This window comes from Hoplias malabaricus, chromosome X2 (genome assembly GCF_029633855.1).
Source record: "Hoplias malabaricus isolate fHopMal1 chromosome X2, fHopMal1.hap1, whole genome shotgun sequence".
Lineage (NCBI taxonomy): Eukaryota > Metazoa > Chordata > Actinopteri > Characiformes > Erythrinidae > Hoplias > Hoplias malabaricus.
The window spans coordinates 42,028,878-42,050,869 of NC_089819.1; the positions used below are offsets into that span (position 1 = coordinate 42,028,878).

General features: G+C 38.9%; 2 protein-coding genes and 1 pseudogene across 2 annotated transcripts in view; 1 reads left to right on the plus strand and 2 right to left on the minus strand.

Annotated features, from left to right (window-relative positions):
• LOC136677398 (low choriolytic enzyme-like) overlaps nucleotides 1–21,992 on the plus strand; it is a 42,736-nt gene that overhangs the window by 13,842 nt on the left and 6,902 nt on the right. Inside the window, exon 7 of the mRNA XM_066654918.1 lies at nucleotides 6,835–6,916. Within this exon, the coding sequence (XP_066511015.1) occupies nucleotides 6,835–6,916 (82 nt within the window). The remainder of the gene's footprint in view (nucleotides 1–6,834; nucleotides 6,917–21,992) is intronic.
• LOC136676521 (high choriolytic enzyme 1-like) lies at nucleotides 1,022–6,400 on the minus strand (annotated as a pseudogene).
• On the minus strand, nucleotides 9,379–12,197 carry LOC136676863 (low choriolytic enzyme-like). The gene is made up of 8 exons (XM_066654131.1): nucleotides 12,093–12,197; nucleotides 11,940–11,970; nucleotides 11,775–11,840; nucleotides 11,224–11,376; nucleotides 10,915–11,032; nucleotides 10,348–10,526; nucleotides 9,927–10,008; nucleotides 9,379–9,845 (listed from the first exon to the last, which is right to left on the minus strand). Exons 1-8 carry the CDS (start codon nucleotides 12,162–12,164, stop codon nucleotides 9,719–9,721), a joined length of 828 nt encoding a protein of 275 aa, XP_066510228.1. The 5' UTR covers nucleotides 12,165–12,197; the 3' UTR covers nucleotides 9,379–9,718.

A 21,992-nucleotide genomic window follows, 5' to 3' on the forward strand; every position in this document is an offset into this window, starting at 1 on the left:
CACTAATAATGTGCCAAACTAATCCTGAAGTTAATGAGCCAAACCTGTTATACAGATATTACAAACCTTTAACCATAAAGCTAATTTCACATGAGATGATACACTGCTTAAATCAGTGTAGTCTTTCACACTGGCTGTGCATCACACAGATTTAAGAACTAATGTATTCCTCAGCAGACACAACATGATTTAGTTTCTTTGGCAGAGAGTGCACTAACAGCATGAATAGTCTGGCGGTGCTTGTGAGGCAGAGAATGCATGTCTGCAGCCAGACCCTTCTCCTCTAATCTCTCTTGGTGTGTTCCTATAAATTTACATATATAGCTATATCTGTTTGCAGCAGTTTATGAAACTGCATTACCATAGATGAGTAAAATCACAAGATAAATGCTCTTATTATGATCCCTTTCATTAAAAAGATACTCTGTGGAATGAAAGAATTCATGAATGTACATTCTGAGTAATAAATGCACAGTTTAAATGCATATCTGTATTTCAAAATGACAAAGATTGATCATAATTAGCAAATATTTATTTAAAGAAGTAATGTCATGATCTCATCACCAATACAAGATGATAGACATTCAGGCAGATAGCCCTGCTGTTGCATTAGTGATATGCAGTGATTAACTTTAGCCAGTGATTTCCTCCTGGTCAGTCTGAATAGTAGAGTGAAAGAGTTTTTTGGTTCCTGAAAGACAGAAATGGTCAAATGAACATTTTATAAATGTATAAAATGCACATGTGTAACACATTACAGTAAAGCCAAGTTAACACTAGAATGGCCAGGATTCCGTAACTACCAGAACGAGCGCAATGGTCAGTTTGACTGTCTAATATTTGCATGCGTATTGATGATATCATACCATGTAAATAAATAAATTAATTTATTGATGTTGTTACAGTAGGTCATAAAATGGCAGAATGACAATAATAAATTGTATTAATGATTATTTATATTTAATGTTCAGTACTAGTTAATATACTATGGCAATATATGATGTTTACATCATTAAGAGATTTACTGTGAAATAAAAACTACAACAACAAAAATCATTTAAAAATTACTTGCAAATATAAAGAACAATAACTCTTAAATGAGGTTTACACAACAAGTTGAAAGCTTTTTTTATATACATAATGCATAAATGGTGGAGTGGAGCACTGCTTGCACATTCTTTACTTTCATGTGATTCGCATGAAGTGATTCGCTCTCTTTTGTAGCTAATGCAACAACACAAAGTTTTTACAGGACGCTTTTTTTTTGTATAAACTGTAGCTGCGTTGTCAAGGTAATGACTGGCTTGGGGAGACAGAGCACTGAAGAGTTCCATGTACTTACAGCACTGATACAGTCTGTTCAACCTGGTGATGTCTTTGCTGCTCATCTGAGTGGCCTGACCAAAGGAAATATTGCTGTTGGGGATGGGGACCATGGTGGGCTGACCGTTCTTAGAGAAAACAGTTCTGAAATTACATGAAGAAAAAATACGGTGGCGCAGCAGGTAGTGTGGCAGTCACACAGGGACCTGGAAGTTGTGGGTTCGATTCCCGCTCTGGGTGACTGTCTGTGAGGAGTTGGTGTGTTCTCACCGTGTCCGCGTGGGTTTCCTCCCACAGTCCAAAAACACACGTTGGTAGGTGGATTGGCGACTCAAAAGTGTCCGTAGGTGTGAGTGAATGTGTGTGTGTCTGTGTTGCCCTGTGAAGGACTGGCGGCCAATAAGGATGTATATCTTCACCACTAAGGTCGATTCGATACACATCTTGATACACTGCCGATGCGATACACTGAAACCCCTTGTTGATACGATGCGATACAAATCACTCCTGTTCACGATATGATGCGATTCAAAAATGATTTGATAATGATATGACTTAATTATATGAGGATTCGGTTTGATAAGTGATCATTCGATACAGTTAGTTGAGGTTTGTGGATGTATTGGCCTAACCCATCAGTTTTCTTAACTCAATAGCACAATTCTACTTTACTCTCTAACAATTTAAGGGATGTATGCATCTGATTGTTTTCAATGGAGCAAAATCAATACATAATATAAAAAAATGCATAATTCAGTATATTCAGACAGAGCATTAATTTATTCAACTGAATTATTCAGTTATATTCTCCATCTATATTTATATATAATGTATAAAACATAAGATGAACAGTTTTAAAAGTACTGTATTAACAATGTGCATAGTGAAAATTATGATCTGCAACACATACTACAGTCTGCTAGACTTAACTGCTACACAAGGTTTCAGACAGTTGACTGAGTAGTGAACATAAATGGCTCTAATTCCATTTTACAAATAAAAATTAAATAACAACATAAAAATAAAACTATTATTGCAGCATTTAGCAGCTGCTGTAAACAATACTTTCACTAAGGTGCTCAAATAGAAGTATTGCTTTTCAAAGTGCAATGTCCATAGTACTCCTGTGTACTTAGGAAAAAAAGTATTGTGTGATTTATATTAGAAAAAGAGTGAGCAGAGTTAGCTGCCAGGGGCGTGTTTTGCCTAAATAATCTTGCGATAGACCTGTCACCTCCTTTGCTACTGCTCAGTTTGGCTCGTGTTTCAGCAGGATCCGAAGAAAACGATGGGGTAGCGGCCGCAGAGATGTCCACACCGTGCCGTCTTTTCATGTGTGTCGCCAGGTTCGTTGTGCTACTAACGTATTTGATAGACCCACGGCATTGTTTGCAGATTGCGTGCGTTTTGTCAAGTTGACCACCTCGCTTAAAAAACCCGAAATGTTGCCACACGTTTGATTTGTGTGTCTTTTTTGGTGCATTAAATCTCTTTGTTGTTGATAATGCTCTCGTTTCCCTCCATATTTGTTGTGTACGTCTGCGTGCTTGCGTCAGTACCTGAGGACACGATGGTGCATTTATGTTGCCTCTAAAAAAAAAGGAAATCAATAAAAATAAAAAAATATGTTGCCTCTGAAAATACGTTAGAATAAAGAATAGATACTGGAAAACAAAACAACCGATTTAACCATGGTATTTGCCGATGCAAAAAGGCTAGAGGAGATGCACCGTAAATTCGCCCGCAAATTAAACCCGATGCAAGTTGAATCTACCGGTACAGTCGAATCGCAGACGTGTGCCGAACCACCGATGTGAATCGGTGAATCTCCCCATCCCTAGCGCCCAATGATTCCAGGTAGGCTCTGGACCCGCCGCGACCCTGAACTGGATAAACGGTTACAGATAATGAATGAATGAATGAACCTTGCAAGGCACACGGTAAACAGGCTGGATGCAAGGTGGGGTTGTACAGATTTTACTGAACAACCATTCTCAAGACTCGTACAATGACTACAAAATATATTAATGGAAGTTTATGTGAATTTCCCATTGTGAAAAATGAGCCTTAATACTTCCCCTCGGCCTAATCCTGACTCTGAGTCCAGACTTTACCATAAACCTTTTTCTAATCTCAGAAACGTTAGTATCAGTAGCATTTTGTGCTTGTTTGATCTCTAACACCTAATCCTAAATCTAACCCTAACCCTAATATTAATCCTAATTCTAACCCATTAACCTAAGCTCCAAAAGTTTAGAAATGGCAGTGTTTTATGTTTGTGTAATGCTCTTTCATACAGATTAAAGCACTTTATTTGTAGCTCTCTGGATAAATAACAGAGTGTTTGAGATTATTTAGTAAACTCCTCCAACAATAGATAGAAACTCACTTGTATGATTGTCTATGAATTAACTGACTTATATTGATTCAAAACATACAAATATTGGAGTGCTATTTGTTTTTTGCAGTATATAGGCAAAATTAAACTTTTTATTCATTCATTTATTCATTGTCTGTAACCACTTATCCAGTTCAGTGTCATGGTGGGTCCAGAGCTGACCCGGAATCACTGGGCGCACACTGGGAATCACTGGGCAGAACACACCAAACTCCTCACAGACAGTCACCCTGAGTGGGGCTTGAACCCACAACCCCAAGACCCTGGAGCTATGTGACAGCAACACTACCTGTTGTGCCACTGTGCTGCCCCAGTATATAAAACCTAAACTAAAGGTTTTATACACATTGTTTTTAGAATCAGAATCATAATTACCTCACATACAGTGAAACCAATTGGGCTTTCTCAGAAACCAAGGCATAAACGGTTGTAGAATTAGAGGATCAAATGTACAGTATTCTGTATTTGGGCTGGTGTCAACCCTGCACTATGCTACTTTTACAGTGAAATAGATAGTGTATTATTCTGTGAATGCCTGACCTGTGGTACTGCATGACAGATTTGTAGTTGTAGGGAGTCCCCTGGTTCAGAGTATTGATCTTGTTGAAGTTGTACTTCATGTCTGTTAAGAAACCAAACCATTAAATACACATCAAACGGGCCTTAACCCTTAAACTGTAGTTAAATTCTGAGACTGTACTGTCAATGATGTTCTCCCAGACGACGCGAATGTGGTTGTCACGGTCACTGCCGGTCTGCTCGTGGTTGAATCCCAGAGCGTGGAGAAGCTCATGCTGGGTGGTGTGGTGGTAGATGCAGCCATTGCGGTCCAAAGACACTATCTGGCCATTACCAAGGTGACCAACGTAGGAGTAACATTTGTCAAGCAAAAAGTGAGTCTTAAAAACCAGGCTTTCTGAAACAAATATGCTTTGAATTCAAATCCATTCTCGGATTTGGTCAATATGGTCAACATTTAGGTTGTACTCATTTTAGTTCTGATTATAATATGAACTTTGTGTTCATAAATTCTAATAATGTTAAGTTAAATAAGTTGTTCTGGGTTTTACCCCAGCTTTAGCAAACTAGCTAACTATAATGAAATTTAACTGCTGCTAAAATGAAAGTGGCTGTTGCTTTGAAGTCAGTGAAATCAAATAAATGTTTTCTTAATTTTTATGAAAATGTTTGTTAAAAAAACTTCTTCACTATTATACAACTATAAGTTGCAGTTGCTTAGGAAGATGTTTAAAATATAATATATTAGAAATTGTATGAATACTATTAACATATGTTGGGTTTAGATTATTTACAAATGTCTAATTCGATTTCAGAACTGGAATTTATCATTTTATGCTTACCCACTGCGGGACTCAATGCTGAGGTAATCTCTCTGATTGGTTCGTGTGATGAAGCGGATGCAGGAGACAGAGGAGAAGGAATCTAGAGCACGTTGTATCACCTGCAGCTCACGAGAGGCTTAAGAGGAAGCGAACATTGGTAAGTAAATATCGGCCTAATGTCAAAGTGAAATCTGCTATTTTATGAAGAAATATAAAGCTCTCAGCTCGAAGTTGTTCTCAGCTCTCAGCTGTAGTTGTTTCTGTTTACTTGCAAGAAGTAAACAAAAACAACTACATGAGTAATACATATGTAATTAATCTGTTTTGTAAACCCAATATACCAGTGAAATCTTAAATCTGCTTATTTTTTTTCAGATGTGAAGCACCATTGATCCTCACATAATCACTCACCTTTAGGGAGAGTTATTGTGCTTTTCATGAATAACCAATGAAATTTTTTTTATTAGTGTCATCCTATCATAGTCTTAATAACTTAAACTGAAGTTGGATAGACATGGAATCTATATAATACGGATTTTATTTATATTTCTTCCATTAAAAAATTTATATCAGATCATCCTTCTGATTAACTTTTTTTTTTTTTTATTCCAAAGTGAGTTTATCCAAATGTCTGGCAACTTACAACTGAGTACTGCATCCAAGTTAGTTTGAGCGTTCTTAAAAAACAGTGAATACGGTGGTGGTGGTGATAATTATTATATTTTTTATTATTATTTCTTATAATGAAAATAATTATTATATTTTATATATGCCCCCAAGTCTTCACCAGTGTGTGTAAATGTGTGTTTCACTGCACAGATTGGGTTAAATACAGAGAACACATACTGTTCGGATTGTGTTCCTTCTTTGCGCTCCAGGTGGGCTTTGGACCCACTATGACCCTGATCAAGATAAAGTTGTTACAGAAGGTTAATGAATTAATAAATTAATCTCAGCATGAGCTTACTACAAGGAATTCTGTGTGTTGGTCTCTCTGATTGGGACTAGCCTAGTCCTAAACCTGGCCCTTATTCATAATACTAAGCAGTCAAGTACTAGGATTAATCATAGGTTTAAAGAAAATCACAAACTTAGTAGAGAACTTCCATTGGAATTGTTAAGGTGGACTAGAAGTATAAGTGAAGAGTAATGGATGGCAGTTAGTAAGTGTTGCTGTAATTTGACCTGCAGTTGCTATTCGTTTGTGGGCAGAAGAGGTGGAGAACAGGTCTGTCTCTGAATCGAAGGTTGTGTATATCTTGGTGTTGTCCAGAATGAGCTCCTCCACGCTCTGGGATTCAACAACGAGCAGACCCGCAGTGACCGAGACGGACATGTCCGCATCCTTCTACAAAACGTCATTCCTGGTTAGTGGAGCTGGTATTTTTTCCACATGAATTATATTACCAAATGTTTGGGACCACTCATCCAAGTTTATCCTTGAAAATGAAAGGCATTATACATTATAGAAAATGTCCTTTACATCAACTCAAACCTTAAAAGCAATTCATAAACTGCAGCCCTGTTTCAGTTTCTACAGCATATGTGGTTTGTCCCCTTTGCTGCACTTTGTTCTCTTTTGGGAAGACTAGATTTTGGCACATTACAGGCATGCAAACATACTTGAGCTCAGGTACTGATGTGGAATGATTCAATTTAGATATAAAACACCACTTTCCAAAAACCTCCTTCAAGATGATCAATAGAAGAATGTGATCTCAAGCAGAAGGCTCACTTTCACAGTCCTAATAAACCTCTGTGTTTTATTAGGAGAGGAGCATAACTTTGAGAAAATCCCAACCCTAAATCTTGACACCCCGTATGACTACAACTCTATCATGCACTATGAAAGGTAAGCTTTTCTGCTGCTCACTCATTCACTACTTCATTATTTGGTGCTGATCAGGAGGGTTTCTCTTTTGTGGATGCAGGTATGCTCTTACGTATCAACAGGCTGTACTGTGGATTGTACTGTACAGTACTGTGTACTGTACAATGAGTTACATTTTACTGTATTCATCCTCTCGCAAGGATTTTATCAGAAATAGAAATATTTGTAACTTTAAACTTTGTTTCTCTCTGTCTGTCTATGAGTGATACCACAGGACAGTTCTACAGTTGATTTTCTTCACTTTAATTCAATTAAAATATTATTTTTTAGGCTTAACTTATAAACCTCCAGATGTCATTCTGTTAATGCTGTACAAGGTGGAGTAACTACTGTGAAAAATGTATAAGGGTTCTCGGTTCTAACAATTACCAGCATAGCAATAGGTTATTTGTCCTCTGAGAAGACTTGAACATTTTCTGATTTGATGGCATTTAGCTGTGAGAGAATTATGAGGTCACAAAATATGCTGTGGAGATTTAACCTAACCATCACTCCAAAGAGAAGTTTCACTGCTTCAGAGCCTAATTCTCAGGAACTGATACCAATCTTACCTATGCAGGTGCAGCTGCTCATTTTAGTTTTTTTTTTTTTTTTTTTTGTCAGATGTAACCTGTGGATAGAACTAGAAATCATATAAGTGCTGCTTAATGTAAGACCCATAATCTAAAAATAAGGAAACAGAGTTAGGTTCGGTACAGAATGTCCCTGATAAAACCATATTATGGGCTCAAAATATATTTGAACTTGTGACTGAACTGGCTGATGGCTCTATTTGAGTCATGTGAATAATCAAATTCTTGGTTAAAAATGTGGGGTACAAACCTCGTAGAGAACAAAACTGGCTTTACTCTCGGTGGACAGGAAGACCCTACTTTTTCCCTCATCACAAGCGTATTGCTAACTCTTATCCAGCATAATACATCTGGACAGTTAGTTTTCTTCTCCAAGTGTGAGCTCTTCAGGTGTGTTACTAAGAGTTGAAAAAGAATTGGTATATGAATTTTAATATATCTGAGGTAAAATATGGTTGCCCTCACCCTCCTGGGTTGGTGGTTTTGGGTGTAAATGTGGGAGTCCTAGTTAACAAGTGGAATAGTTCAGAAAGTTCTCCCCATGTCTGTGTAGTTTTCTTCTGGGTGCTCCCAAAATCCAAAAACACATTTTGGTAGAAACCTTCCCAATATCAAGTCTTACCTACTTGATTATGTTGTGATTATGATAATTGGTACAGTGTATATGATCTTGAGAAGCCTGTATTGGTTATGGTAACAGACGGAGGATATTGCTGTATAGGGAAAATAAGGGAAAAAAGGATATGAATACACAGCTCTGTTTCATATAGCTTTCTTTCTTTCAGGAGCTACATGATATATTTATAAATAAATATGAATAAAACACATGAAATATGAAGAAAAACGCACAGCAAATGAACCAATTTAATTTAAAGCACAATTGAAGGTGGAGCAGAACATCAGACTAAGAAACTGGGAACTTATTCAGATTTGTTCCTGTCTCACTGCAGTTTTCCTGATGGAGCGGACGCCATCGCCAGCAAATATACAAATGAATATGAAAACATAAAATCTGCAGCTGAAAAATATAAGACTCCAAATATCAAAATATATAGTAAACTGAAAAATGAATTTAATTATTTATTTTAAATCAATCAATCAACTTTTATTTATATAGCGCTTTTCACAACAAAAAGTCATCACAAAGCAGCTTTTCAGAGATCTGGGTGAAAGCCTCCTATGAGCAAGCCAGGGGCAACAGTGGCAAGGAAAAACTCCCTCAGCATACGAGGAAGAAACATTGGAAGGAAACAAGACTCATACGGGGAACCCATCCTCCTCGGTTCGATGAATGGGTTATAGTAATGTGAATGTAGAATATTAGTGATATAGGTGTCTGAGGAAGGATGAGGTCATGGTAAAGAACGGGCAAAACTTTCCTGCGAAAAAAGCTTCCACACATCAGGCAAGATTTATTTTTAAAAAATCCATAATTGTATGAAAATTAAATTTAAATGGAAAAAATCATCCTACATTTTATAACTTTTTTTTTTAAATTAACATAACATCATGGCGAGGAGCCAAGTGTATTTACTTTGATGCGCAGGTACATGTATAATTTCTTTGTGTGGGAGAGTAATTTTAATTGCGGTTTTAAACACTCATGAGACAACTGAATCCTCAATTATGATTCACTGTAAATAACTGTAGGGAATATTGCTCCAATGAGAACACTCGTTTTACTAACCACACACTCAACGGTTGGTAATAAATAAACTGCTTATACTTCTTGATATTTTATAATAGATTGATTATATGTGATGAATTACTAAATTACTAATCACACTTGTCAATTATTTGCAAGATTATGAATCTCAGAGCAGGGCAGCAGATAAAGACTTGTTTATTTGGCTCAACAAAACAGTTTCCATTAGCAATAACATTTTTATTCAGAGATTATGTTTTAACTCCTCTCTTATTTAGAACCGACAACCCCTTATATATATATATATATATATATATATATATATATATATATATATATATATATATATATATATATCTTTCACAGTAGTTACTCCACATTGTATAGAATTAACAGAATAACCTATCTGAAGGTTTATAATTAAAGCTGTTGAATTGTCCTGTAGCTTCTCTCATAGACATAGAGAGAGAGAGAGACAGAGAGAGAGAGAGAGAGAGAGAGAGGTTTACAGTTACAAACTATTTCTACTTCCAATCATGAACTCAGTTATCCACAGTACAGCCTGTTGATACGTAAGATGTCTGTGGGGCTCATCTGAGTGGCAAGTCCAATAGCGACAGTACTGTCTGGAATGGGAATGATGGTAGGCTCCCGGTTCCTTGAGAAAGCATACCTGCATCCACAAAAGAGAACCCCTGCTGATCAGCACCAAAAAAAAAGAAGTAGTAAATAAGTGAACAACAGAAAACCTTACCTTCCATAGTGCATGACAGAGTTGTAGTCATATGGGGTGCCCAGATTTAGGGTTGGGATTTTCCGAAAGGCATACTCCAGTCCTAATAAATCACAAAAGAACAATGAAAGTGAGCCCTCTGCTTGAGATCACATTCTTCTCTTGGTCAGCCTGAAGGAGGTTTTTAAAAAGTGGTGTAGTAGGCATCAAACACTCCAACCCTCACAGAAATATTCCAACATATATCCTTCCCAAAACAAAGTGATACTACATCAAAGTAGACAAACCTACACTGTAAAAAATGAAACAGGACTGCAGTTGATTAATTGCTTTTGAGATTTGAATTGATATAAAATACATTTCTACAGTGTTTAATACCCATAATGTTTGAGGATATATTTGGCCATATATTGCATGTGGAAAAAATACCTGCTCCACTCACCAGGCATGATGTTTTGGAAGAGGATGCGAACATGTCCGTCTCTGTCACTGCGGCACTGCTCATGGTTGAAGCCCAGAGCGTGAAGGAGCTCATGCTGGACAACACAATGATATACACAACCTTGACGATCCAGAGACACGACCTGTTCTCCACCTCTTCTGCCCACATACGAGTAGCACCTGCAGGTCAAATCACAACAGTGCTTACTAACTGTTATCCTTTACTCTTCATTTTCACTTCATAAAACACAGGGAGGCAGACCCAGACACAGAATAAGTCTAGGCCCCCTTAAAGGAGCAATCTGTAGGATATTTACTGTACTTAGTCATGAAATGTCCAGGGTGTGTGATCATAGATTAAGGAAACAGTCAAAGCTAAAACACTGCTGCCTCCCACAGCATTACTAAAGCAGTATATTCTCCTTGAGAAGTGGCCAGTCCAGTGCAGAGCTCCAATGATCTCGCCCTCCGAGGTCCTGCCTGTCATCACCCCCTCTGTCCAATCATTTTACAGCTTCATGTCTGCTAAATTCAGGATTGAAAGTGTTAAAAGACACTGGAGCTGTACCCTGAACGAGACTGAATGTGAATGTAGTCTTCCTCTCTGCGGCGAGGTATGAATCGGATACAGGTGGATGTCTGAAAGGACTTCAGAGCACTCTCAATAATGACGATTTCCTGGGATGCTAGCAGAGAGATAGAAAAAAATTTAACAATGCATGGGCATGCTGTAGCAAACGACAACAACACTCATTTTGAACCTGAACTGTGTTTTGTAGACCTAACTTAGATACATTACTGAAAAATGTCCATTATAGGAAATGTCCACTTGATTTGATTCTCTTGAGGCTACATCATCTCAGAAGGTGTCACTCACAGTACTGGTTAGAAATGACGTAAGGCACATAGACCTTGCTGTCACTGCTTCTGGGCCACTTGCACCCACGTGCTGTACAGGGGTCTGCATTCTGAAAGCCAGGGTTCATGGCAATGTCACCAAACATAATCTTGGGTTCATCAAGTGACTGTCCTGGGCAATGAAATAAAACATATACAAATTGGTTTGCTGTGCTACTTTCTGTAGGATATATTCTTTCAATCTGCGGTGATCACTTAATTACACTTAATGTCCAGAAATTTGCAGCCATCACCTCTTATGAATTAGTTGAACCATATTTACATGCATTTATGGCTGGTGCAGGCACTCAGCTGTCACTGAAGAAGTTTAAAAAGGTAAGAACTTATAAAACCAAGGAATGATTATTGTTAAAAAAAAAATATATATATATATATATATATAATGTTTTCTTCATGTGGAGGTTTTGTATTGTCTAAATACAGAAGTAAAAGGAATGTTAATTAGCTTCAGCCTATACCTTTTCGATTTGAGATTGTTTACAAACAACAACAAACTTCTCAGGGGCTTACCAGCTTTCCTGTTGGCTCTTTCAATTAGCGATGATACAGTGAAGTAATCCTTCTCAATGCTGTTGTCTGAATAAATGATTAATTTTATGGTTATTGACTTCTGTTTACATTTTACGTTTAATATTATTCACAAAACTAAGACATTCTGCCATAGAAATATCTCACCTGTCTCATTGTAGCTCTTCCTAATGAATTCCTGGTTTAAAACAAGTATTAAAAACACTGTAGTTGTTAGACTTCTATTATTTATATAGTTACAGACGTCTAATAACCTTTGTTCATGAGGGTGATGAATTTAAAATGACTGTGTGAGCTCACCTTAATGTAGCGACCCTGAGCTGGACTGATGACCAGCTGCAGCAGCAGTATGAATGTCAGAGTCAGATGCATGATGGAAGCCTGCAGAGATACAGAGAATTCTTAGACAGAGCTTCAGTTTAAATAATGAGACTGGGGCTAACAACTTCCCTCAAACAAGTGATTTCTCAAGGATTGTGGCAAATTACAAAGTTAAAAACCAGAAATGGTCCAAACCAAAAAAACTTAAGCAAGGCTCTTTCTAAATTCATGATGTGTTGCAAGAGAAAAAGAATTTCCATTTACCTTTCCAAATAAGGTAACATATGAGCTTTGGATTTTAAATTTTTTGGAGTTTAAAAATAATATGGATTTTAACACTTACAACGTACTAAACAATATAATACATATTCATGATTTTTAAAATGAAAATATTAAACAACATCTGTAGCAAAAATTAAACAACAAACTGACTGCTTCAAACTTTTTTTTTCTCCAGGGGTTTCCCTGATGTAATTCTTTTTTTTTTTACAGCATTATACTTACATCAATTGGGAGGGGTGAGGGAATTCCTACCATCCTCCAAAAGTTATATAGTGTGGAACTAAGCCCAGATTAACAATGACAGCATCTATTTTCTCCACATTTCAGGTAAAAATATTGCATAGTGTTCCTTTAAATGTGGAGATAATTCTGTAGCTGTGTAATTTTTTATTGTTCATATTGTTCTGAGTCCCCTCCAGGGTGTATTCCCGCCTTGCGCCCGATGATTCCAGGTAGGCTCTGGACCACCCGCGACCCTAAATTGGATACGCGGTTACAGATAATGGATGGATGGATATTGTTCTGAATATAAAAAAGTGATAGCTGTTATCTCAGGGTAAAATTACACTGATGTGGTGGTGGTGTGTTAGTGTGTATTGCGCTGGTGTGAGAGGATTTCGTAGATAGCTTGCAAAACATGGTACAGAGTAAGATGTTAAGATCTGATCTATTATTGCTACAATAAACAACTCAAATACAAGCCATATTCATCTGCCATTCCTCTACTTGTACCATTTCTCCTTTTTTGCTATTGCACTTCTGACATTTTACCACATCTGACACTAAACTACTTCTGCATTCCCACCAGTCCGCTAGTCTACTATTTCTTGTATTCTTTTACTTTTTCATCAGTTAGTCCTCACCTTTTCTCACTGAAGTGAACTGTCCAGTCAAAAGATGCAGATTTTTAACCTGATATTCATTCAATTTAAGACCAAAGGTTTGTGAACTGCTCATCATCTTAAAATTAAGGGTATTTATTTTTCTAGTTTTCTCACAGTAACAGCCATTGTACTTCAAGGGGAGATGGTGGCTTTAAACTCTTCGGTCGGCACTGCGGCACTGAGCATGGTGCCTAACTGTAGTGCATGCACTTTATATATATATATATATATATATATATATATATATATATATATATATATATATATATGCAAAACAATAAATAATAATAAAATGGTTGTACAAACAATTGCATTAATGATGTATTTTGTATTTTACACATGCTTTCACTAAAACAATTTTAATAATCTACTTTGTTTCTGTATATTCATACCACCAATGCACCATGCAGTGCTATAAAACTGCATTAGAACACACAAGGATAAATATGAGACACAAGGATAAGACACAGCTCCGTTCTTTATAGCGTACTTTTTTTCAGGAGCTACATGATTTATTTATTAATCAATTTTAGCAGAAGGAAATTATTAGGAGGCCAGAAGTGGCCAAAGTGGTAGATTTAGCCAGGATATTATGGTAACACCACTACTCATTCATTCATTGTTTATTACCGCATATCCAGTTCAGGGTGGCGGTGGGTCCGGAGCCTACACAGAATCATTGGGCGCAAGGCGGGAACACACCTTGAAGGGTGTGGCAGTCCCTCGCAGAGTGAAACTTTCACACACACACACATACACACTGTCGTGAGAAACAATTTTATTACTTTGTGTTTGTGGATAAATATCCTTAAATGATGATTAGTTAAATTAGCAATTATAACTACATATTCATTGTGTGAAATCTTGTACCTTATATGCATTTATATGAATGACTAACCAGCATTTACATTATGTATTACTTACACATGTAGTTAAACATTTTGCTTGCACTACTAACTTATATAATAATTACTCTTAAAAGCTATATTATAAGCTAACACTATGGCATGATAACTCACGTGATATTTACACATTCTTAATTCTTAACGTCTAATCTTGAACAGATGTGCACTCCAGGCTTTTAGCACACTGACATCAATCATAGAGTTGGCCCAGGAGGGCTTAAGTGTAGGGGCATGTTGTTGACCTTGAAGTGCATTTATGACTCCCTAAATTTTGGTCTCTGGGGAGAGGAGTGTTGGGAAGAGAGGCCCATTGTCAGCCTGGTCGATAACGAATGTCTTCGGGGTCACGGCATGCACTTGAATCTTGCACGTGAAGAGCTGAGTACTAACACGTGAAATTATGCATATTAATATACGCTGATCAGCCAGAAAACGCCTCACCGGCAGGGTTTACGTCATATGGGGTATAACTGTCGGAGACAGAACTTGAGAGGTCAGAGCTTTACTTGGGAGGGGTATTAAACTGTTCTCGATGTATTGTTCTCCTGGATCCAGTATTGTTAAATAAATACTTTGATTTGCTTTGAACTTCACTCGACTGGTGTCTGCGACTCTTCTGGAACGAACACGCCTCCCCGAAGAGGGAGGGTGTATTTTGGACCTTTTTGATATTTTCTAAATTTTAATTACTTTGAGAATGGTCCAAAAGAACATTTTTATCTTCAACACACACACACATTCACACCTATGGACACTTTGTGTGTTTTTAGACGATGGGAAGAAACTGGATCACCTGGAGGAAACCCACACGGACAAGGGGAGAACACACTAAACTCCTCACAGACTACCTGCACCACTACAACTTTTTTTTAGGAATTCTCCCGGAATATTTTGTGACCTCCAAGACCATATATTCAGATAATGGGTTCCACATAAATCACAGATAGAGCACTCACTGTTGGCTCCAACACCACTAACTCCAGCAGCTTTCCTAGGTGTCTGCCATTCAAGTATTCAAACCTGCTCAGTTTTAGTAGTTTTGTTCTTATTCACCTAGCTTCTTTTTGAAAATGTTCCTCCATCATAAAAGGTGCAGAAGATAGGAGCCAGGATTTGGCTCCCATTCAAGGTGACATTGAAAAAAGAGATACATTTTCTTTTCTTGAAGCTGATTTACATTTGTGCAGAACAGTGGCAGTGAAGGTAGTGTCGCTGCTACACAACTAGACCCTCCTTGCATCCTGGGTTAAATTTTTTACTTTCTCTCCTGGGCAAGTCTGTGAGGTGTTTGGTGTGTTCTCCTAGTGTCTATATAGGTTTCCTCTGGGTGATCTGGTGTCCTCCTTCAATACTATAGTTTAAAAACTCATGTAATGGGGTCAACTGGCTGGGGAAAACTGTTTACAAATGTGAGTGTGTGAGTGACTGGGTGAATGTGTGACGCCTTGTGATGAATTGGCTCGAATCAGAATGACATGTACAGCTGTTATTTGCTTCAGTCCTAGGTCCTAGTAATGTTTCTGGCACACATCCCTCATTTCACATGGAATGATAGCGTTAGAAACAGGTCCAAATTGACCAAGACCCTCAGGTTTAAGATCCTCTAAGTTATCCTCAGCCCTCCGTACTCTGTAGCCAGATCCAGGGAAATCAAGAGACGCTGACACTAGGGTAATGAATCAAGAGAGTTTATTGAACCACTTTATTGAAGAAAAGTTCAGAGTGTGTGTCCTATATCTTCTTTCTAAATTTACAGAATAACGGGGAAAGGGGTGAGGGCATGGCTTGATAAGGGGGAGGCATGTTCTAGTGTTTCGCCTGTGGTCTGTGAAAATAGAAGCAAGGTTAGTAAAGATTACAAGTACATCATGGCTGACAAAGAAGTTGCATTGTGTCTGAGGACAGAAAGGTGCCAGTGTCTAACAGGTAACACTTGAGTGGACCGCACCTGTATGCCATAAGAGCCACATGTCACCAGAGGTCACTTATTTGGTCCCGTTAGGCTCAAATCATCTTTATTATTTGGGAGATTTATGGTTCATATGCAGTACTGACCGTGGTAAATGCATCTTTGCCAGAAGTGGCCCACATCTGAATGCTATCTTGAGAATGACAATAAAAAAGCACTTTGAAATGGACTGTAGGAGCTTGGAAAGATGACATTTGTTAACTGTGAATAAACATTTTATGCTCTGCAATTGGTGTTTTCCTTGCATGGACATTCAGCCCCAGTAATGGACAGCATGTTCCTGTGTCGCTGCCCTGTGAAGGACTGGCGCCTTGTGCCCAATGATTCCCGGTAGGCTCTGGACCCACCGCGACCCTGAACTGGATAAGCGGTTACAGATAATGAATGAATGAATGAATGTTCCTGTGTTATAAGTTAACAACCACACTTGTCTGTAAGAGCAGCGCACTGAGCAGGGAAAAGAGAAAAGCTGTAAGAAGGTTTTAAAAAGATTTAACCACATGAAATATGGGGTACACAGAAACACATAAAAACAAGGCTGAATAAGCAGTTTTCAGTTGCACATTAAATGCTGTGGGGCACCTTTCATGATGGAACAAACTTCTTAAATTTTTGTCTAAACACTGTATTGACCTGTTGTCTGTTTCTAGTGTATTGTGTCTTATATTAAATTCATGGCCAAAACCAGTGTTGGATAAATCATATCTTAGCGTGAAATAAAATAAAATTCAAACACGAAGTCCCTAATAAAGTCTAGCTGCAGACATGCACTTCCTGCCAGATGCGCTCTCTGCCACTGTGTCATCACATGCACAGGTACTGTCTGCCACAATGACAGAAAAAGCACAGTAGAATGTTTCTGTTTGGCTTAATGATTCGAGTGATCTTAAAATGGTGTTATCTTTATTAAGTTCTATATGTGATTACCATATCATTATAATACCATACCATATCAGCAGTGTATAGTGTACAGTGTGCTATATTTGATGACAGCTAGAGAAATACCATTGAATGTGTTTCATGCATAAAACAGAACCAGTAACCTAATCTTTATGGTAGTTTTTTTAAGGTTCCCTTATCACAAATTTGTCCAATTATTTCAGTATAGTGTAATTGTAGGCGCCAGATGCCTATTTTGTGCCTAGTTTTTTTAATTTGCCCCATATTATGTGTATTTCATATTTCATAGTATAATGTCATATTGATAAGATATTTGATTTAAATTCATGCTTGATATATTTAATAATTTAAGTTAAAAACATACGTAAAAGGTTAAAATGTGGATTTAGAATAATTACAGGAAGTTACATAGTTGACCTTTAATCACGCAAGGTGCGCAGTGCACAGGAGACATTGTGGTTAGATTGACACGGGAAAAGGAAGGTTGGTGCCTCACGGTTTTCTGACCATGCTGTGCCGTGGCCGTAGTCATGCTGTGGAGTGACTATAATTTACATTAGTGGAAGCTTAAGAGGCACAGTTTCATTTGTATTAGTTTTTGTTATCCTTTTTGTTTTAAATAAAAATACAAAACGTGACTTTGGTTGAGGATATCCTTTTGTTTTCTTTTTGGATCTTGAAACACGCGTCAGCCACAAAGCCCCAACCTAGAAAGATTTTGTTTAAAAAAACCCACAACTTTAGTCAGAAAACCTTCAGAAACTGTGGAAACGTTGGACAACGTTTTATCAAAGCGAGAAGTGTAGCTGTGAACACTGGATGGACGGTAACTAATCACGAGACGAGTGGATGATTATCAACCAGAATAAGAATAAGAATAAGAATAGCTGGTTAGAATCTTACCAGCTATTTCGGAAGTTTGCCATTATGCATGAAGTTACTGAACAGTTAACTAGTGGAAAAAGAGAATCGAAAATGACAGAGAAAGCCGTTGAAGACAGGTTACACTGCTTAACACAGTCAAGGAAAGCTAAGCTAGGCCATCTAACTAGCCAAATTAACCGGATTGAAACGCTAATGGAATTCGATGGTAACGTGGACACAGTTAAACACAAATTGCGCGTGGACTTTAAAGATTCATTCGGTGCGTTTTGTAAGATAAACGATGGTCTGCAACAATTAATGAATGAGGAAGAGTTTAAGAGGGACCAAAATTCGTGGTTTGACCCAAATGCGAGCCGAATGCAGGGGTTCATTAAACATGCGGAAGTGTGGATTAAAGCAGCTGCGGCTCGCGCTGAACAAGCAAGACGCTGTGACGCCGAAATTCGTCCTTCAGACAGCGCGTCTGCTGTATCGGTTGCCTCGAGCAAGAGGAGTAAAGGGCGCGAGACAAAAGCTGGAAGCAGAGAATCCACCACTTCTTCAAAACTTAAGCTTAAAGCAGAGATGGAGAAAGCTACATTGCTCGCAGAGGCAACAACTTTGCAACAAAAACAAGATTTACAGTTGCAAGAAGCTGAATTAAAAGCAAAAAGGGAACAATTAGAAGCTGAATTAAAACGCCAATAAGCTGAAATAAAAGTTAAAAAGGAACAATTAGATCTGCAAACACTTACTGCAGCAATGGATGCAAAAATAAAAGTTTTAGAAAATTATGAAAATGAACGCTTTTCACAAGTGAGCCATGCATCACGCCATTCATCACTCCGTTCATTAACAATTGAGTCTGGATATATTCAACTGCCCTTAAGTCCAAATCCAGTCCCTGACAATACAAGTGCACATGATCAGTTCATCCCACTGCAGCCTCAGCCTATTGCTGCACAGCACATTCAGTCCATTGGTGCACAGCAGCCACAGCTTATTGGCACACGGCGGCCTACAGCTACACCTGTAGCAGATGACCATGCAGTTGAAACACTCTGCAGTGTTATGACTCATCAGAATACAATAACTGAGTTGATGGTGAAGCAACAGAAAATGATGACCCTGCCACCATTAGACATTCCCACCTTTAGTGGTGACCCCCTTGAGTACAACACATTTGTAAGGGCATTTGAACATGGTGTAGAATCACGCACTGAAAGCCCTAAGGATCATCTCTATTTTCTAGAGCAGTTTACATGTGGTCAACCTAAAGAGCTGATAAAGAGCTGCCTTCATATTAAGCCAGACGAAGGCTACCAGAAAGCAAAGACGTTACTGAAGGAACACTTCGGCAATGATTACAAGATTGCTGTAGCCTACATGAACAAGGTAGTAAACTGCCTTTTCACTCTTTCTGACAGCAAGCCTCAACACCATGACTGAAGTGAGTTACATGGAGGAGCTTGATAATGTTGCGAATTTATAGGCCATTGTTTTGAAGCTTCCTTATAAGCTATGTGAAAGGTGGAGTGGTGTTGTATTTGGTGTGCAAGAGCAAGCTGACAAGAGAATCAAGTTCAAGGATTTGGTGGAGTTTATTAACAAACAAGCCAAGATCGCACTGCACCCAGTCTTTGGAGAGATAAGAGATAGCACAACATTTAAAGCACCTACACCTAAGCAAAACAATAACAAAGAGCAGAAGAAAGGCATAATTAAGAAGTCATTCACTATAAGTGCTAAACAGTTGGACAAACAGGAGGCAAACACAAAGTCAAAGGAAAACACGGATTCAGAGATGACTGCCACAAATACGTGTCTCTTCTGTGACGGTGAACACAACTTGGACTCGTGTACTAAGCTTAAAAGCAAGCCACACAACGAGAAGATAGACTTCCTGAAAAAGGATGTTGTTTTGGCTGCTTAAAGCAAGGCCACATGAGTAAATCCTGCAAGGCAAAAGTCAGCTGTCAGGTGTGTTCGCTAACGCATCCAACGTTGCTGCACATAAAGAAAAGGGGCATCGGTGCTAAAACAAAAAAGGAGACACAGAGTTATGAAACACAAACTATCCTCAGTGCCTTCATTGCTGCAGAGTATGAAGGTGGTGAGCTGATTGGGGCCGGGGAAGATGACTGTACGCCGGCTATCATTCCTGTCCAGGTCAAAGCCAAGAGGAGAAACGCAGTGGTGCAGACATACGCCTTCTTGGACCCAGGAAGCTCCGCCACATTCTGTACCGAAGCATTGATGAAGAATTTGAAGCTCAATGGAAGAAAGACTGACATACTGCTGAGAACTATGAACGAAGAGAAACCTGTGTGTACTCACATAGTGTCAGGCTAGGAAGTCGGCAGTTTGTCCGGTGAGGAGTTCATCGATCTTCCAGACGTTTTCTCGCAGAAAGCCATACCTGTTAGAAAAGAAAACATACAGAGACAAAAGGATCTTGAATGGTGGACTTACCTTAAAGGAATACACTTACCTTATATCGAAGCCGACATTGGATTACTCATAGGAGCAAATGTGCCCAAAGCTATGGAGCCATGGGAGTTGGTGAGCAGTGTCGGTGACGGGCCATACGCCGTGCAAACCAAGCTAGGCTGGATTGTAAACGGGCCTTTGGGGGAAACATGTAGCGGTGAAATCAATGGAAGGCTAGAGAGGACAACAGATAACCGCATATCAGTCAGCAGTTTGGAGAACCTGTGGCTACAACAGTTCAAGGTGGATTTTCCGGAATGTGGAAAACATGAAGTGGAGATGTCCAGGGAAGACCATCAGTTCATGGACATGGTCACGGAATCCGCTGCACTGATTGATGGTCACTACTTCTTATGTCTACCACTCAAGAACAGATTGGTTCACATGCCAAACAATCGACCAATAGCTGAACAGCGAGCACAAAACCTTAAGCGGAAGTTTCTCCGAAATGACAGCTACAGACAGGAGTATACAGACTTTATGGAAGACCTGATAAAGAAGGGCTATGCAGTGCAACTTTCAGAGGACGAACTGATGCACAAAGAAGGGAAGGTGTGGTATATACCACATCACGCCGTATACCACCCTGTCAAACAGACACTAAGGGTTGTGTTCGATTGTGCAGCATCATATCAAGGCACATCCCTGAACAACCAACTCCTTCAGGGTCCAGACTTGACCAGCAGTCTGATTGGTGTTGTGATACGATTCAGACAAGAGCATGTTGCGATTATTGCAGATGTGGAAGCAATATTCCACCAAGTTAAGGTGTCTGAGGAAGACTCTGACCTGCTCAGGTTCCTCTGGTGGACAGACGGTGACTGCAAATGTACGTTGACGGAGCACAAGATGACTGTGCATCTATTTGGGGCCACAGCTTCACCGAGTTGCGCCAGCTTCGCTTTGAGGAGGTGTGCTGAAGATCAGAGTGGGCAGTTCAGACCCGAAGTAGTTCAGACTGTCTTACAGAACTTTTATGTAGACGACTGCCTCAAGTCTGTCGCTACAGAGGAGGCAGCTGTATCCATATGTCAAGACCTCATGAAGATCTGTGCCAAAGGAGGCTTCCGCCTCACCATATGGGTGAGCAACCGACGGAAAGTGCTTGACTCCATTCCCAAGTCTGAATTGGCAACAGAAATAAAAATGTTGGATCTGGATCATGACGAACTACCTATGGAGAGGGCTCTCGGTCTCAACTGGTGTGTTGAGTCAGACGTATTCAAATTCAAGATCACCATAAGAGATCGCCCATTCACTAGGAGAGGACTTCTCTCAGTCATTGGTTCAGTCTATGATCCATTAGGCTTTTTGACACCTGTAGTCTTGCCAGCGAAAGCTATCCTGCAAGAATTATGCAGATTGAAGATTGGATGGGACGACGACTTACCTGAGCATGTGAAGAAGCAGTGGATGGACTGGCTAGCTAGTCTTCCTGCCTTGTAGGATTTCTCAGTGGCCAGATGTCTCAAGCCTGAAGAGTTTGGAAGTTGCGTATTCGCGCAATTACATCACTTTGCGGTCGCGAGTGAGGATGCATACGGGTTGGTCAGCTACCTTCTCCTGCGCAATGCAGATAATAAGA

Excerpts from the sequence above, each read along its gene's own strand:
- LOC136676863 (XM_066654131.1), bottom strand. The coding sequence starts at position 12,164 with ATGCATCTGACTCTGACATTCATACTGCTGCTGCAGCTGGTCATCAGT. Across the intron at positions 11,377-11,774 it reads AAGAGCCAACAGGAAAGCTG|GACAGTCACTTGATGAACCC; the intron begins GTAAGCCCCTGA and ends TTCATTGCCCAG. Across the intron at positions 10,527-10,914 it reads CACATTCAGTCTCGTTCAGG|GTGCTACTCGTATGTGGGCA; the intron begins GTACAGCTCCAG and ends TTTGACCTGCAG.